This window comes from Erithacus rubecula (genome assembly GCF_903797595.1).
Source record: "Erithacus rubecula genome assembly, chromosome: 1".
NCBI lineage: Eukaryota > Metazoa > Chordata > Aves > Passeriformes > Muscicapidae > Erithacus > Erithacus rubecula.
The window spans coordinates 14,773,157-14,791,181 of record NC_136658.1 but is presented as its reverse complement, the minus strand read 5'-3'; the positions used below and the strand labels follow the sequence as shown (position 1 = coordinate 14,791,181).

General features: G+C 47.1%; 1 protein-coding gene across 1 annotated transcript in view; it reads right to left on the bottom strand.

Moving 5' to 3' along the window:
• The window catches only part of CLPB (ClpB family mitochondrial disaggregase), a 69,691-nt gene that overhangs the window by 8,810 nt on the left and 42,856 nt on the right, over positions 1–18,025 (bottom strand). The window contains exons 6-9 of the mRNA XM_079299207.1: positions 16,975–17,072; positions 10,895–11,009; positions 4,029–4,106; positions 1,725–1,780 (exon numbers count right to left, since the gene is read on the bottom strand). Of these exons, the coding sequence (XP_079155333.1) occupies positions 1,725–1,780; positions 4,029–4,106; positions 10,895–11,009; positions 16,975–17,072 (347 nt within the window). The remainder of the gene's footprint in view (positions 1–1,724; positions 1,781–4,028; positions 4,107–10,894; positions 11,010–16,974; positions 17,073–18,025) is intronic.

Genomic DNA, 18,025 nt, shown 5'->3' with positions numbered 1-18,025 from the left:
GGGCACCAATTACTGAGCTGGTTCATTACTAATAAATCCCTGATCCCTGCTGCTATCAAATTAACGCAACACTCAGGGTTTAACTGATTTCCCCACTGGATGTCTGGCCATGGAGCAGTTCCACGTGCAGGACTAGGGATGAAGGTGCTTGAGATCCAGGATTTATGGCTTCTGGAAGGCATTTATAGAGGCATGAAGAAAAGAAACCAGAACAGCTGTTTTTATAGTGTTGGTTCCAGTTTGGTCTTTCTACACGTGTTGCTGCATTGTGTGTCCATTCACTGCTGGAGCATGTGGGGAAGAGGGATTCATCTACTCGCAGCTCCACTTGTCTTTCCTTCTTTTCCCTGGCTCCATGTGGGAGAGAGCTAAGCACCTCTTACAGGTAGGGAGAGGCTTGAATGTGAAACATGGAAGAGAATGTATTGTAACAGATTGGAATGTAATGGAATAGAATAGACAGACTGGAATAGAATAGATTGGAATGAAACAGAATAGACAGATTAGAAATGAATGGAATGGAATGGAACGGAACAGGACAGGACAGAATAGAAATAGAATAGAATAGAATAGAATAGAATAGAATAGAATAGAATAGAATAGAATAGAATAGAATAGAATAGAATAGAATAGAAAACCCCAGACACCACTGAAGTGTCCTCCTATAAAGCCACCACCTCCATGAAGTAATTCCAACCCATCTTCTCCAAAATCTGACACTGGGTAGCAAACTAAATAATACAAACTGCTTCTGGATACCAAACACTTCAGCACTTAAAATTCTGAGCAGGAAATCAATGTTGCATTGCTACACTCCATACTGGCAGGATGTGACAAGTGGTGGAGCTGGAGACATGAAAACCAGATTTCTGGAATTTTATCCTTTTAACAATTTACAGTGATATTAGTAATAAAGGCAAAAAAAATATGTTAACAACACAGGATGTCATAATGAGAGCAAAATTCAACAGGGAGCACAAATGTTACATCCATTTCAATTTTTACAATTCAGATATTCTGGTGACATAGACAGGAGCATAGACAGCATCCTGGGCTGATCCCAAGGTGTGGGAAGCAGGTTGAAGAGGGGATTTTGCCCCTCTGCTCTGCTCAGGTGAGATGCCACCTGCAGAGCTGCCTCCAGCTCTGGGGTCCAACATCAAAGGGATGTGGAGTTGTTGGAGCGAGTCCAGTGGAGGCCATGGAGATGCTCTGAGAGCTGGAGCACCTCTGCTCTACAGACAGGCTGGGAGTGTTCAATGTGGGGGAGATGGCTCCCAGAACACCTTAGAGATCTTTCCAGTGCCTAAAGGGGCTCAAGAGAAGGGCATGGAGTGACAGGACAAGGGAGAATGGCTACCTAGTGACAGAGGGCAGGGTTAGATTGAAAAAATTCTTTGCTAAGAGGATGGTGAGGCCCTGGCACAGACTGCCCAGAGCAGCTGGGCAGTGACTGCCCCATCCCTGGAAGTGTTCAAGGCCAATTTGGATGTGGCTTGGAGAAAATGGTCTAGTGGAAGGGATTCCTGCATTTGACAGGGGGTTGGAACTGGATGAGCTTATAAGGCCCTTCCAACCCAGAGCTGTCTGTGACTCCATGACCTTCACAGGCCCCTCTCAGTGCAGAAGAAATACTTTGTCAGGGCAGCACAGCCACAGTGAACCCCCTGATGACCCTCCCCACACCCCTTTACTGCCAGCACAAAGCTGGCATGAGCCATTACCTTTTTGATGTCCTTATGGATATACTTGGCCGTTTGCTTGGCCAGCTCTGTTTTACCTGTTCCGGAGAGAGAAAGAAAAAATTTGCATTAAACCAGGTCTGTCCATCTTCTGTCTGTTCATCAGCTCTGCTAACACCAGGGCTGGAACTTCCTGCAACCAATATGTGTATTAAGAAGTGGGTATTGCTGTTTTATCCCTAGGATCACACTCACTGGGGTTCCCTGCCTGGGCAAGGTGAAAGATGCATTAGAATAGCAACATCTCTGCATTGGCTCCTTCAGCTTTAATTGATTTTCACATGATGGGAACAAAGCTCTTGATTTTTTCCACAAAAAAATGTGGATAGATCAGATTTTGTTATATTGGATAGATCAGATTTTTGCTAAATTTATCCTCAATATTCCAAGTTCTTCATGCAATGCCTTGTAATATCCAAATAAAGAATTTCAAGGAAATGGGGCGTTTTTTATTTGCATTATGTAAGATAGTAGTAAAAAATTTCTGGGATTAGGAACAATCAGGAATGGAGCAAATCCACCCTGATGAGGGTGAACACATGCACCAGCTCATGCCAGGCCATGTTCTATTCTCCCAGCCCACTCATCTGGGGAAAAACTTCATTAAAGAGGCAGTTTTATTGAAGTGTGGGTGCCAGAGAACTTCTCTTCCCTGCTGCTACCCCCCAGCATGACACTGCTGGCTTTGTCAGGTTGATTAGGGGAATGATTGGGCTGATTTTGGCTCCTGGGGTGGCCAGCAAAGCTGAGGTGAAGCCTGTCACCCCTCTGGAGGATGGATGCTCTGGGGGTTCACACTTGCCCTTTGCACACCCATCAGCAGTGCACTGCATATGGATCCCTTTGGGATTTACTTGTACACTGAAAAATAAATGAGCATGGACAGAAATAACTATTCTGAAGGAAAAAACCCACATCTTTTTAAAAGGAAATTAGGTTTAAAAGTACATTCTTACTGGAGTATTGTACATCTGCCCACAGACAATAGATCTGGTGGGTCAGATCAGCAAACCACCAAAAAAAGGGCTCCAAATATGGGAACTCATGAGGTGTGCTCTGCTCCACATCATAAATCTCTCCCAAAGTTTTGTATTTGATTTCAGTTTGAGCTTTGCAGACTTTGGATGATGCTGGTTCAGAGCTCCTGATGTGTAAGGATGCAAGAAACTTTGTTTCCTACTAAAGAGAGAAAAGAAGGAAAAAAGGAAAGGAAAGGAAAGGAAAGGAAAGGAAAGGAAAGGAAAGGAAAGGAAAGGAAAAGGAAAGGAAAGGAAAGGAAAGGAAAGAAAGGAAAGGAAAGGAAAGGAAAGGAAAGGAAAGGAAAGGAAAGGAAAGGAAAGGAAAGGAAAGGAAAGGAAAGAAAGGAAAGGAAAGGAAAGGAAAGGAAAGGAAAGGAAAGGAAAGGAAAGGAAAGGAAAGGAAAGGAAAGGAAAGGAAAGGAAAGGAAAGGAAAGGAAAGGAAAGGAAAGGAAAGGAAAGGAAAGGAAAGGAAAGCCCCCATAGAAGGCCATGGGAGTGAAAGAGCCCACAGTTTACATCCCTGAGTCTTCACATCTGCTGTAACAGGGCAATGGAGTATCAAAAATATTTTATCCTGGTTTTATACAGCTTTATAGCAACTTATTTGGAGTTAATGCTTGGCCTGGCACTGTTCTGTGGCAGGACCTGTGCCCCTTTAACCCCTCTGGCACTGGAGCATCAGCACCTTCCCGAGCCCTTTGGGAGGCAGTGGAGGCAGAAGCCCTGAGGTTGTTCCAAATGTCACAGATCAGTTACTTTGAAGCTGTTTTGTTGGGGTTTTTTGCACAACTAAAAGTCATTTGGACCATTTCATGAACTGATCAGCTGTCATGTGGCATTTGATTGGGCTAGAGGACAAATCTTATCGGTGTCAATAAAATCTTGTCATTCCAAAGCAATCTGTGCCCACAGGAGAAGACGAGCAGAGATTCAGTTTGCAGGCAGCAAATTTCTACTATTATCCCACCATTCCCACTGGAATAGAGGGATTTTCACCAGAAAGTTGTTAAAGTAATACTTTTACTCTGAAGACTGTCCCTTTTTGAGCCTTGGAGGGGGCTTGTCCTCTGGGATAACTCAGCGTGAGGCTGGATGTGGCTGTGTGTGCTGCTGTCCAGCTGTGGTCACCCTGCTGGATGACGGGTGACCCGCTGAAAGGTGACACTGTGTTTAACTGGGATTTTATTCAGACCCTGCAACCCTGCAACAGCTTCCACCCCCTCTCCTCAGGGCTCTCTGTCCCCCTGACCACAACCCAAACGTTACCTATTCCAGATGAGCCCAAGAAAAGAAACACCAGCGGGTGCTCCTCATCATACCAGCCATTTTCCTTCCTCCGAATAGCTGCATTTGAAGACAATGAAAACAAAAAAGAGGGGGGGAAGCATATAAATCAATGCCACAAAGCAAGTGTAATTATCACTAAGTATACACTATGTTTTACTGCTCTCTACCCACTCCCAGTCCTCCCTGCCATTAGTGCTCTCTAATTTGATTAGCCAGCCAAGGCCCCAGAGACACCTAATAAGGTTAGCATGGATTTGGAAAGCTGCCCAGAGCAGATTTCGGATAAAGTTTTCCAGGATGTGCACTCAGCGTTGCCAGGGAGACAGTGGAGGGGGGGGACAAGGATGGATGGATGGACAGAGGGATGGAGAGGCACACTGCCTCACCAGCTCCCAAGTGCAACCTTTCTGTGAGGAAAAAACAGCAGTTTTGAAGAGCTTTATAGGTTATTTCTGGCATGGTATGGGAAGAGGGAGGTGGATAAAGGTCACAAATGCTCTGAATTGGTGCAACGACTGGGAAAAGTGTGGTGATTATCTCAGTGCCTCTCTGGACAGCAGCATCCAAGTGCATCCTGGGTGAGATACCAGTGGAAAATTTTACAAAAGGCAAGAGCTCTGATTCCCTCCCAAAATCCCAGTTCGACCAGCGCATTCCTTTCTCAGGACAGATATGGATCTGCTGTGCAGAGTGAGTGATGGCTCCTATCCCCATGGGTGTCCATGGCTCCCCAAGGTGCTCTTCAGCCCCCCCAGAGCAGCCTCAGTCTCTGTGAGCATGCTTACCAAACCAGCAACATCATTTCATTTGGCTTATTTGAAGGAGGAGAAACTGCTTTTGAGGCCAGAAGATCAAATCTCATCCTTGGCTGGCTGGATCTGATCTCTGGATCACAGAAATCGCTCTCCTGGATCAGACCAGCTTCTAGTTCAATGTGAGAGATTATTGACATCCCAGCCTTCCTGCTTTATCCACAGCACTAAAATCCAGCCTGAAAATCTTGTAAGAAGTTTTGTAAGAGATAACATGCACTGTACAGCCTCAGGATCCCTCAGATCCAGCAAGGTATCATGACTGATGCATGGCACTCCCGGATCCAGCAAAATGAACCCAAAATGTGGCATGTTAGGAAGCAGGGCATGAAAATGGCAAGATGCCCCAAAATTGTAACTGACAGTAATTTGAAGGTAGCAGGGGAAAAGAGCAGCACTGGAGGTGGGATGAGAAGAAGGAAAACACTGGGAGAGCTGTGGCTTAAAGGTCTTGGAATGCTGCTGCGCATAGGCATGGCAAAGCTTGGCCTCTGCTGCCTTTCAGTGTGTCCAAAGCAAAAGCAGGAATAACACCAATAAAGAATAAACCCACTTCTCTTTGTGACTGTCACCCTGAAAACACAGCTCCCTCATTTCCTGCCCTCATATCCTGGGTGTCAGCCTCTGTCCTTGTGCCTCTGTCCTGTGTCTCCCTTGAATGAGGCACTGGCTGGCTCTGTGGGGAGCTGTGGGTTTGTTTTCTTCCCTGAGCTGGAAGGAGAGCACAAGAGTGGTTTTAAAAACTGTGGAATTCTTAAATTCAATCTCAAAGTCAGTCCATAAAACCCTTTTCTTGATGGGGTATGGTAAATAGAAGACACCTAACAAAAGGCATCCTGGGCATGGCATGCCAAGAGTTCTTCCTGCAGGGGAGAGCAAACTGACATGGGAAATAAATAGTGCCATTTTGCACATAAAAAGATTTCCATATAAAAATATTTAAACAATATTTTCATTCTGCATATAAGAAGACACGGAATGTCACAGCCTACAGCCTGACAAGGAAATGCTGCCTCTGCCAGCAGGGACATGCAAAGATGCTAAACAGCAGCAGCTCGAGTGAGGTATTCCAGCAGCTGGAGTGTATAGATACATTGAGGGGTCTCATGGGAATTTGGAGCTGTAAGACCTCAATGAAACCAAGCTCCTCACAGTCCATACTTATATTCCAGGACATCCAGGTAGCATGGGAGCCAGCAGATCCAGTGGGGATTAGGAAAACAAGAGCAAAGCCTCACTGCAAGAACAGATCAATGAGCTGAGGTTAATGATGAGGGGTGTGAGGAGTGACCTGACCACAGTCATTAAGCATCTCCCCAAGAAGGCACTGAACTTGCTCAGCTACAGAGAAAATTAAGGTGCTCCAGGGGCTAGAGTGAGAGGATCAAACTACAAATAAAGCAGAACAGTTTTAATAATGAAGGTGATTAACCACTGTAGCCACTTAGGAAGAGAGTGGGACTGAATTCCTAATCCCTGTAAAGTCTGCAGGAAAAGCCAGAAGGGCTTCTCAAAAGGCAGTGGTAGCTCAAGATGAAGGTTTGCATTGCTGTCCAAATACCAAAAAAACCCCCAATTAACCTTAAATCCAAGGCATGTAGAATTATGTAATTGTAGAAGAGTGTGGGTTGGAAGGGACCCTAAAGACCATAAGTTTCAACCCCTTCAGAAATGGGACTGAGCTCTGGGATTGTGAATTTTGTGGGAGCTGGACCCCAGGGCTGTAAGAACTTGCCATTCCATACCCGGACACAGGCAGATGTATTACCTGTCCCCCTGGCCATGTTAATGAGTCCTGACTCCTGCCAAGGCTTAATTAGCTTGGGCACAAGGCCAGATGCAGCACTGGCTGGTGCCTGGCTCTGTCTCACCCTGCCTGGGCATATCAGCACAACAGAGCAGCTCAGCTGCAGCCAGCAATCTGGTTCTGTTCAAAATCCTGGGCAAAGCCTGGTGGGGATCCCGTCCTGCCCTTCAGCTGCTCACTGGCCATGTCATCCCTGGAAACAGCCACCACAGGAGATGAAGAGGAGAAAATACTCTGCCACTGGCAGGCAGGTGCAAGAAAGGGTCTGTGCTGCATCCCACTGTGTGCCCTTCCCAGTGCTGCACATGTTCCTTCTCAACCCTTTACAGCAGTGAACAGGAGGTCAAACACCTGGGGTGGGGAAATTTCATAAAAATTGATGGGGAATAACGCAACCACTGACAATTCCTGCAGCCATCTCAGCTAAGATAATAATGGTAATAAAAGTAATAAACTTCTGCTTTGGGGCACGGAGTGACCACGCACAGGGTCAAGCACATTCAGGGTCCAAAGATGGTGAGGTTAAGTGTCACCTTCTTCCCTTCCCCTCTGCAGCAGGATGCCAGAGTTTATGGATAAATACTCAAAGCAACTCCAGGGATATAAAGCACCCCTTAAAAAAACTACCATGAATTTAGAGCTTGAGATTCAGCATGTGATCTCTGTTGGAAGTTGCTGAGCATCGTACTTAGGAAGAAATTCTTCCCTATGAGGCTAGTGAGGCACTGGAACAGGTTGCCAAGAGAAGTTTTGCCTGGAAGGCCAGGCTGAAACTGGGCTTAGAGCAACCTGGTGTAGTGGAAGGTGTCCCTGTCCACTTCAGGGGGGGGGGTTGGAATGAGATGAGTTTTAACATCTCTTCTAAGCCAAACTGTTCTGTGGTCACTAGTCAGCAGGTTAGTCAGACCAACAGAGTGATAACGTATAAACACTTCCCCACAAGCAGCCTTAAAATGATGAGCTATTCCAACACACACTCTTGAGGTTTGGAAAAACTTAAAAAATCTAGATATCCCCAGGGAAGGGACACCACTCCCTAGGTTCCACCACTGGGGCTGGAGGAGGCTCTCTCAAGCTGTCCAGTGCAATGTTCAGCTTCAGCAGTAGGAACAAAACCCCCATTCCAGCCCAGAGCAGATAATCAGTGCCAGTTACCAAGGACAAAAATCTTAGCCAGGAAAGCCACAGAAGCACTTTTCTCCTTGGATTTTGCACTCCCAAAGCAGCTGCTGGCCACGCTGACCACCTCTCCATTATCACCCAAGCATGAAATCCATGCTCTGCCTCTGGGAAAGCTTCCCCCTTTCTTCCTCCTGGCAAAACTAACTAACTAACTAACTAACTAACTAACTAACTAACTAACTAACTAACTAACTAACTAACTAACTAACTAACTAACTACCAGGAGGGAAGTCACACTGCTGTGCTGAAATCTCATCACGACATTCAGCCCCAGTGTCCAGAGTGAGAACCTGATGATGATGATGACGCTGGGTCCTTCTCCTGCGGAGCCGTTCCTGGCACTGCTGCCGTGCTCTCGCTTTATTTTGTCCATCTGTAACGGTGTGACTGCAGCCCTGTGTCTCCAAGAGGCCCTTCAGCCCGCTATTGAACTGATAAATTCACTGTATTACTTTACACAAATCAATACCCCAGCAGTTATCAGCACTTGATGTGACTGAAATTGGTTTCAGCCAATTTGTGAGTGTAATAAATGTCCATTTATCAAATCAATTCATTCTGCGGGGCTCCTTGGCCTGCCTGGGTTTGGGGTACCACAGGGTGAAGGCTCTGGGGCCAAACCCACCGTGGGATCATGGCCTCCATCCAGGTTCTGCATTGATGTTCCAGGGTCTGCAGCATTCCCAAAGAAGCTCCCTTCCAGCACTGCTGCTGGTGGCTCGGGTTATGGAGCCCCAAATTAGACCAAAGCTGTATCCTTGCAAAGTTTCACCTGACCTGCAGGCAGCAACACACATCAAAAACCAGCCCTCATAAAGGATCCTATATTGTCCAAAATAACCCCAGTTTCCTTTGGACTACAGCAGGATGATAGTCCTGCTCATCCATTTTCCTACAGTTTTGAAGCACTGATTGATTTCAACATCATAGCTGCTCAAAATTGGGAATTTTATCATTAAAACATAGATTTTTCTGCACTACCCTTTCTTCAAACTCCCTGAAAAATAAACAACACTTTTCCTTCCTCACTCCTCATTCAACTTCAGGAAGAGGTGGAACAGATTGCTTCATCCCTCAAGGTCTATTCCCCCTTAAAGGGGGAAGTGGTAGATTTGAACCACCCTACTTCTAAATGAGCACTGACCGCCAAACACAGCATATCCATATAAAAAAAGTATTCTTTACCTGGCATAATATTTAGGATGTTAGACCAAAAAACAAATACACATATATATTTGGGAAAAAGTCTCCTTTAGCTTATAACCTCAGAGAGGAGATGCTGCTGATCCCTTCTACCTCTGCATCTTCCTGTGAAAAGGCAAAGCAGCCCTAACCAGATCCAGAGCCCTATCATTTATGGAAGTGCCTGGAAACACAACCCTAAGCCTTTTAGCTTCTCATTTGTATGTACCAGCTAGAGAATCCCAGCAGTTCCTGAGATGGCAGCAATGACCTGCCTGTTTCTGATGTCAGGAGATGGAATATTTAATAGGGATTTTGTTAAGATGAATTGAATAGCTACACCGTTGATGGGGGTGCCTCCCACCATCACCCAGTCAGGCACTGGTAGAAACCTTGTACGCTTGGAGATGCCCAGTTATCATGAGTTAGCCATCATCCACCTTTTCCCAGTCCTGCTCCACATAGCAGGAAAGAGTGCTGCAGGGCTTGGATGTATCCTATGAAGGCAACAGGGAAGGATTTTCTCTGTAGCAGTGATGCCATGCTGTCAGGGCTGCGGCTGCAGTGAGCTCCCCACCAGTCCATCCCCTTGCAGGGGGTTGCTGAGATAACAGCTGGACTTGGTGATCTTAGAGGGTTTTTCTAAATGATTCCATAATTCTGTGATTCCATTCTATCCCCATCGCTTCAGACTTTGTGATTCTAACCCTAGATCACACGTTCCCTTTGTATTCCTGGCTAAGCCCCTCTGGAGACTGTTTGGATCATGCACCGAGTGACGGATTAAATCCAATTATTCAATTAAGACACCAGTTATAAATTAAACATATCAGCCAGGCTCGGTGGATCTGAAGATGTGGCGTGTGGCAGGTCTGCTCACCAGCAAATGGCAGTGGTGAGGGCAGAGTGGAGGGATGTAGGGTCCACAAAGCAGCAGGAAAACCAGCTGGGCACAAAATAAATAACAAAGATAGAGATGAAGTGCTTGAGAGACAAAGTCCTGCCTCAAAATTCATCCTTCTGGACAGAGAACAGAAAGAAAAGAAAATGAAAAGAAAAACCGGGCAGAAGGGAAGAGGGGGGGGAGGAGGGGACAGAGAGTCTCCCACTACCTTTTGGTCCAATATCCTGAGGCTGCAGGGGTATCAAGCACATTCCCTATAATTCAATAAGAAAAACCTCCATAAAGGCAAGGACGTTAATGCGCAGAAACGCCACCTGTGTCAGGAACAGGCACTGCCCATTAATCACAGCTCCCCAATTAGCCGGGGCTGCTGCCCCCAGGCACAGCCGCTCTCTGAACACAGGGTGGCTGTTGTTTTTGCAGGAGTGCAGACTCCTTCCCAGCTCCTTCCCAGCTCCTTCTCAGCTCCCAGCCCACACTGGGCTCCTCTTTGTTAACTAAAGGCAATGGAGTTGTGTTTCTGATAGCATGTTCCTTTGTGGCTCTGCCCTGGCCTCAACAGCTTGTATTTTGCTCAACCATTTTCAGGCATTAACTGGGATGCACAGACGGGTAAGACAGGATTCAGAGGCTTTGGACTGGCAAATCAAACCCAGCCCAGACTGCTGGAGCCATAATTTCATGGGATCACAGAACGGTTTGTCTAGGGAGGGAGCTCCAAGCTCATCTCATTCCAACCCTCTGCCATGGACAGGGACATCTTCCACTAGACCACATAGCTCCAAGCCCCATCCGACCTGGCTTTAAACACTTTCAGGGATGGGACAGCCACTGTGAATTCCCCAGCAACCTTGCAGACCTGCCCAGAGGCAGCCTCAGATCAAGGCTTGAGGGAGCAGCTTGTCTTGCCTGTGGAGCAGGTGTGGGAGGGCAGTCAGCAGCATGTGAAGGGTCCTACCTGCCCCCACTGTGGCTATGGCATTCTCCTGACCAATGATGTGCTCTCTTAGCCGCTGCTCCAGTGGGAATCTCCGCCGTTCCTCCACCTCTCTCCTGCGCTGCTCCTCCTGGAACTGTGAAGGGAAGAAAACACAGGGATCAGAGGCTTTACGGAGCATTGGTCATACACAGATATCAGTGCCCTGTATGGGGATCTCTCTGACATGGAGCCAGAGCATTCCCAGGGCAGGTGCAGTTTGGTCTGGATGCACCTGCCCTAGCAGGAGGAAATTTCCGCATCTGCCAGAGATGCAAGTTTGGGTGAGTGGGAATGAGGACCTGTTTATTTTGGGAAATAAAGCCATGACTGTTCTACTTGGATTTGTCTTCCTACCCTCTAGCCATTTCCTGTTCAAAGACTCCAACCAGATCCAGCAGGGATGGCAGAGTATCACTGTGCCTTACATCAAAGAGAGCTGGAGAGGGATTTGAACAAGGGTATGGAGTGACAGGACAATGGGGAATGGATTCCCATTGACAGAGGGTAGGGTTAGAAGGGATATTGGGAAGAAATTCTTCCCTGTGAGGGTGTTAAGGCCCTGGCACAGGTTGCCCAAAGCAGCTGTAGCTGCCCCATGCCTGGAAGTGTTCAAGGCCAGGTTAGAGCAACCTGGTCTAATGGAAGGTGTCCCTGTTGATGGTAGGGGGTTGAAATTAGGTGAGCTGTAAAGTCCCTTCCAACCCAAAACCTGTGATTCTAAGATCTTTAGAAAGTGCTCCTGAGCACCCTTCCTGCCACAAAGCTGAGCTCAGCCATTCCCCACTGAGACCACTGCCTTGAGAAGATTCATCCCCCAAAGCCATACTCAGATGAAGACACAAAGAGTCCATGGGGTTTGCCAAGTGAGTGACTGCACCCACAGAACACTCCTTGTCATTGAACCCACCTCACTAAGGGGAAATACCCTCTAACAAAGTCAGAAGGTAGATGCCAAAGCTGCAGCAGGATCCAGCTGCTGGAGCTGGAGTGGAAAACCCCCAGCCAGGCTGCTGACATCTCCTGGGCTAGCAGTGATACTGACAGAAGTTAAAAAATAATAAATAGCGAACAATCCAATTTTGACCAGTGCTATCCGTCTCACATGTAACAGAGATGACATCAGCCCTGATCCTCACAGAGAGCAATAACTTCCCTGCAGATCCCAGTGGAGCAGCTCTGGACAGACATCCTGCCTGTGCTGATTCCCTGGTACTGGTACAACCTCACCATACGTCTGTGTCTGTCTATAGGATCCTGACAAATCTTTTCTCTCTCCCCCTTCTCTGGCCTTTTGGAAGGTGCGGGGATGTGATCAGTGATCTTAGGACACTCAATGATTCCCAGGGGTTTATAGAGAATGGGTAAGCTGTGCAGGAAGAGAAGGAAGGGATACCTGCCTCTGCAATGCTCTCTCCCTCCGTCCTTGGAAAACCGACACAGTACAAGACTGGGTAGGAAGAAAGTCCCTTTTATGGGTAACAGACCAGTGTTAGAGCTTTTTCCATGCTGTCCCACTACTGTTTTCTGCTCAGGATCTGTTCTGGAGAGCCCTGCACTCATGCCAGCTACTCAGTGGGCCTGAACTGCTAACAGCTCCTAGCTGGGTCATGCAGCTGGCCTGAAGCATCCTGAGCATCTGCCTTAGCTCACACTGTAAAGGGGACATCGTGACAAGAAAACCCACCAAGAAAAACATATTTTAGATTCATCTGTGATAGAACCTTCAAGAAAAAGCCCCACTAATCCTGGACTTCACATAAGACACAAACTTCCACTCCTTTCTCATCCCCTCTCCATACACATCCAGCTGTTCCCACTTCCTTGCTTTGTGGTGTGCAGTGGGTGTTGGTGGGGATTGTGTCTTCACCCTCTGGCAGCTGTTCTTCCATTATCCTGATGACACTTGTCTGGCTCAGCACCAACACTTAAGTGGAGCACTGTGGTGCTACCTGCTTGGAAAGCAATGCATGGAGCAGTGCTCTGCTCTTATGGTGGAGGCAACTGGACTTCTGCACTCACCTGGATTAAGAGGTTCTCCTGATACAAGGCCAAAAGAATCAGAAATCTTAATTTCTAAAAAGAGAAGGACTCAGTCTGTGCTTCAGTAGGGGATAATAGCTGTCTGCCTGTCACTGGGGTGGGCATGGCAGTCATGGAGTCACAGAAGGGTGATCTTAAGAAACCTTATAGACCTTCCCGTTCCAACCCCTTTGCCATGGGTAGGGATACTTTCCACTAGACCAGTTGCTCCAAGTTCCATTCAACCTGGCCTTGAACACTTTCAGGGATGGGGCAGCCACAGCTTCTCTGCACAATCTGTGTCAGAGCCTCACCACCCTCATAGGGAAGAATTTCTTCCCAATATTACATCAAACCCTGCCCTCTGGCAGTGTGAAACCATTCCCTCTAGTCCTGTCCCCCCAGGTCTCTGTCCAAAGTCTCTCTCCACCTCTTTTAGAGCCCCTTTAGGCACTGGCAGGGGCTATAAGGTCTCCCTGGAGCCTTCCCTTCTCCAGGCTGAACACTGCCAGCTCTCCCAGCCTGTCTCCAGAGCAGGCCTCCATGAAAGCCTTGGAGAATCTCCGTGGCTGCCTTTGGATTCACTCCAGCAGCTCCACATCTTCCTGACTGGGAGCCCCAGGGCTAGAGGCAACTCTGTAGGTGGGGCAGAATCTCCACCTCACCTGCTGCCCACGCTGTGGGACCAGCCCAGGGCACAGGGGGCTTCTGGGCTGGCAGCACACGTTGTTTTAAGGAAGAAAAGTAGTGAATAAAATAACTGAACTCTTTAAGAGCAGGAGGGGTAGAATTATCTGCTGGGTAAATGCTCTCTCGAGCCCAGCATCAATAAGGAAACCTGCCTTGAACAGTTTGAAACTTGCCTTGGTTTTTATGCTTAAGTAATAGTTGGAGAAGAGAAAGGAAATATATCTCTGGAGCTGTTCCTGAGGAAGATGATTGTACTTGTATATAAACCACCAGACTGCCAAGCCAGCCTGTGATGAATATTCAGCTGGGGGGGAACTGGTGCTCTCGGGGTTTCATCCTCCCCAGCAGCCGCATTCCACAGAGAGTCTTTGAGAATTTATTGCTCATTTTAATCACTGCTAGAGAATGAATAGGAAGAACTATTACGGGACAGGCATATCCCATAGATTTTATTTACATATCCTTGTGACAGAATAACAAGGAGTTTTCATATGTATTTTTAATTTATTTTGATTTCCTTTATTCTTTTAAAAAAACACAAACCAGAACTCTGTGTATGCTTTTCCCGAGCTTAGACCATACTTGCCTGGTATTGAGGAATCTTGAGTTGGTTCCCAATGCTAAACAGTCTGAAGAAATTTAAATAGGCACTTATGTGCCTGCAACTAGAAGGGAGGAAACAGCTCTTTGAACTGGTGTCTTCCCTCTGTCACTGGAGGGATAGCAGCCCCTGGACTGAGTTTGGCTCTTTCGAGTTTGTCTTTAGCCATTCAGCTCCTCTTTGCACCCTGTCAGACCCATGTGTCTCCATCACTGTCTGCTGAAGGATTTTTAAGTAATATTTCAGCCAGGAAGAGCATACAGTTACCCCTTCCCTAATCCCCTTCTGGAAGCAGCAGTGTGAGACCTCCTGACCAGCATCTGGTGTCCACTGAATCCCAGTAAGTCACCTTTGATAGACCCTTCCAAGAAAACAAGTCTCCAGCTGTAACTCACGTGCTTCTTTTTCCATCCTGAACATCCTCATGTTGCTGATCTAAGCATATATCATGAGAAAAATGTCTCTTTTGGTTATTTGAAAACTGGCTGTTGGTTAATCTGGGCACAACCTTCTATGTGGAGTTTGGAGCAGTGAAAGCTCATTTTAGCCTTTCTTTAAACCCACAAGAATTACCTCAAGATCTATTTTGCCCTTCCTATGGAAGAACTCGTCTCCAGACCTCCAGAAAGCTATCACAGCTTAGCTCATGTCCCTGACATTTTCTGAGCTGATCAGTTTATATTCTGTTTTCCTTTAATCTTTCAAATTCTTTTTCTCCTAAGGTGAAAGACACTGTCACTCTTTGCAAGTTTTATGCCAAGGTTTGCTTCTGCTGGTGGTGTGCTCGTGAACCTCTTCCCTTTGAGTGTTTTCTTATAAATCCAGCCATGCTTGGGAGGGTAATGCTGGAGGGATAATAGATAATGAAGCTGATGAACATGGAGGTACTACAAGGGCTGGATCAACTCTACTCTGGAGACAGGCTGAGAGCTAGGGGTGTATACCCAGAGAAGAGAAGGCTCTGGAGAGACCTTAGAACTCCTGCCAGAGCCTAAAGGGCTCCAACACAGCTGGAGAGTGACTATGAACAAGGGTGTGGAGGGACAGGACAAGGGGAAATGGCTTCCCATTGTCAGAGGGAACAATTAGATGGGATATTGGGAAGAAGTTCTTGGCTGGGAGGGTGTTGAGGGCCTGGCACAGGTTGTCTATAGAAGCTGTGTCTTTTCCATGCCTGGTAGTGCTCAGGGCTAGGTTGGACAGGGTTTGGAGCAACCAGGTCTGGTGGAAGCAGTTCCTGCCCATGGCAGTGGGGTGGAATGACATGAGTTTTAAGGTTCCTTCCTTCATGGTTTTATGAAAACCTGCTCTCAGAGTTGCCAAAGTGACCACATAGTGCTACTGGCTACAAAAGCAGCCATCAGGGCCACAGAGGATAGCCATGGCAGCAATTCATTTCCAGGAAGGAGTATGGAGAGCCCCAGAGGAAAGATCACTCTGTCCCTACTTAGGACAGAGGTTTAGCACTGGGGAATGTGGTTTTGAAGTCCTGCCTGAGCGATGACTTTCAGAGATGAGCACAGTGCAGCAGTTGACACCTGGCAGGTTTATTTCATGGTAATACCTCCTAAATGCAGTAATTAACACAGTTTTAATTACCTTCATCCTTCCCTTGTGGGTAAGTTCTTAACCTCAGGTTTATAGTGTGCAAGTTTAAATTCCAAACCCATGGAACAAACATTGAAGTACACAACGTCAGACAAACTTTGCAACCAGAAACAAACCTCCACTCCTTGTGCCTCAGCTCCTGCTCTTGCAGTGCTGGCAAGGGAATGCCTCTTGTCTGGGATGCAGGGAGACCCCTGGCATTGCTGAACTGTCCTGCTCAGAGGGATGATGCTCATAAGGCATCACAGAAGGGTTTGGGCTGAAAGTGATCTTAAAGCTCACTCAGTTCTAACCCCTCCCATGGGCAGAGACACCTTCCATCAGACCAGGTTGCTCCAAATCCCATCCAATCTGGCCCTGAACACTTCCAGGGATGAAGCATCACTTGTCACTGCTGTGATGGCCTCTCCTACCCATTAATAATTTACAAAACAAGGCCTCTCCCAGGAATTTTAAATCCCAGAGATTTAGCTGCAAGTCCCTCACTGGCTCATAGCCCACTGCTCTGCAAATGTACTGATTCCCAGCATTTTTATTGGAACCACAATGGCAAATGTGTTCTTTTCCTTCTTTAAATCAAATAGGACATGGAAGCTGAAGGGATGAGATACCACCATTGCCTTAGACTTGGGGCACATGAACACCTGGATCCCAGGCTGTAGTGGGACTCTGGATTCTCAGCCCTGCTTGTATGACAGAGAAATTCAGAAAATACAGTAAAAACAGGCTCTAGATTTTCCTGCATCCAGGGGTTACAGAGCAGCATTACTGGTCCTGGGCAGGTCACTGCTGAGTAAGAAATGGTAACTTGGAAGGGGTGGGCACAGCCACAGGTAAAATACTACAGGAACAGGTGTTTTTCTTTATGCATCACATTGTTAATTTTTACAGACTTCTTTTGGAAATGGATAGAGCTGTAGGGGTGCTAAGATGGTCTTCCATTGCTTGCACCCTAAAATCACAGAATCATAGAATGATTTGGGTTGGAAAAGAGCTTTCAGATTATTGAGTCCAACTGCTCACCCAGCACTTTTGAGGCCACCACTAACCCATGTCCCCACATGCCACATCCACACATCTTCTTTAAAATTGTTCTTGTAGTAGGAAAGGAAACCCAAACTGGCCAGAATCTCAGTCTCACCTTTGCCTCTGCTGCTCTCAGAAGGTTCATGACCTCCCCTTCACGGGCATAATCCAGGGGTGTGTGTCCCATTTCGTTCTTCTGCAGGGGGTTGGCACCTGACAGTACAAGAAATGAGTAAGATCAGGAGCTCAGAGTTCAGTCTTGTGGCAGAAGCAGCAGGAAGCACAACCTGTCTTTGCTCTGGAGGGTGTCTGGATCAGAAAGAGAGAATGGACAACCAGTGGTTGTGCAGATCTCCAGGGAGGGAGAAAAGGGATTGTCACTGGTAACAGCTAGCTTGTCAGTGAAGAGCTGCTGAGGAGAATGAGAGCACATCATCACCAAAAGGAAAGAGAGTCTCACAAAAGCACCTACTCTCAGTCCAGTGGGAGCCACATGGGACCATTACAGCTTTACTTGGAAATGCTGCCTGTGCCAGCTGGAGCTGAAGCTGGAGCTGAAGTTGGAGCTGGCTGTTGCCTGTGGACCAGCTGCTCCACTGAGTCACTGGAGCACTTCTAGGGGAAAATCAAACCCTTCCTAGGAGTATAATTTAAAAAAAAAACCAAACTAATCCCAAAGACTGAGCTGGATTGAGTCAGATGGGTACCCCACTGAAACACACACACAGGGAGACCTCTGCCTCCTAGATACATGGAACTGAAGAAGAGCATTCCATGTCAAACTGGTCCAGTTGCAGCAATGGGAAGTATATGGAGGAAAACTTGGTGATATTGGGAGACAGGGGGCAAACAAGGTCTCAGGATTCATCTCTGACTCTCAGTATCTCAGAAGCTGTCTCTAAAGGCAGAGACTTGTCACTGACACTGGTGCACTCCATGACCCCACAGCAGCTCCTAACCGCAAGAGTTTCTGAGAGTGAATCTTCAAATTGATCCCAAATGATCCAAACTGATGCTGAAACTGACAATCCCACCAGTTACCAAGCCTTGAAAAGCAGCCTGGTGGAGGAAGAGCCCATAACTGTGCTCCACAGGTCCGGGATGTCTCCTATCTCCATCTTTCCACTGCAGTTTTGTGCAATGTGCTCCTGCCTGTGTAGGGCAGC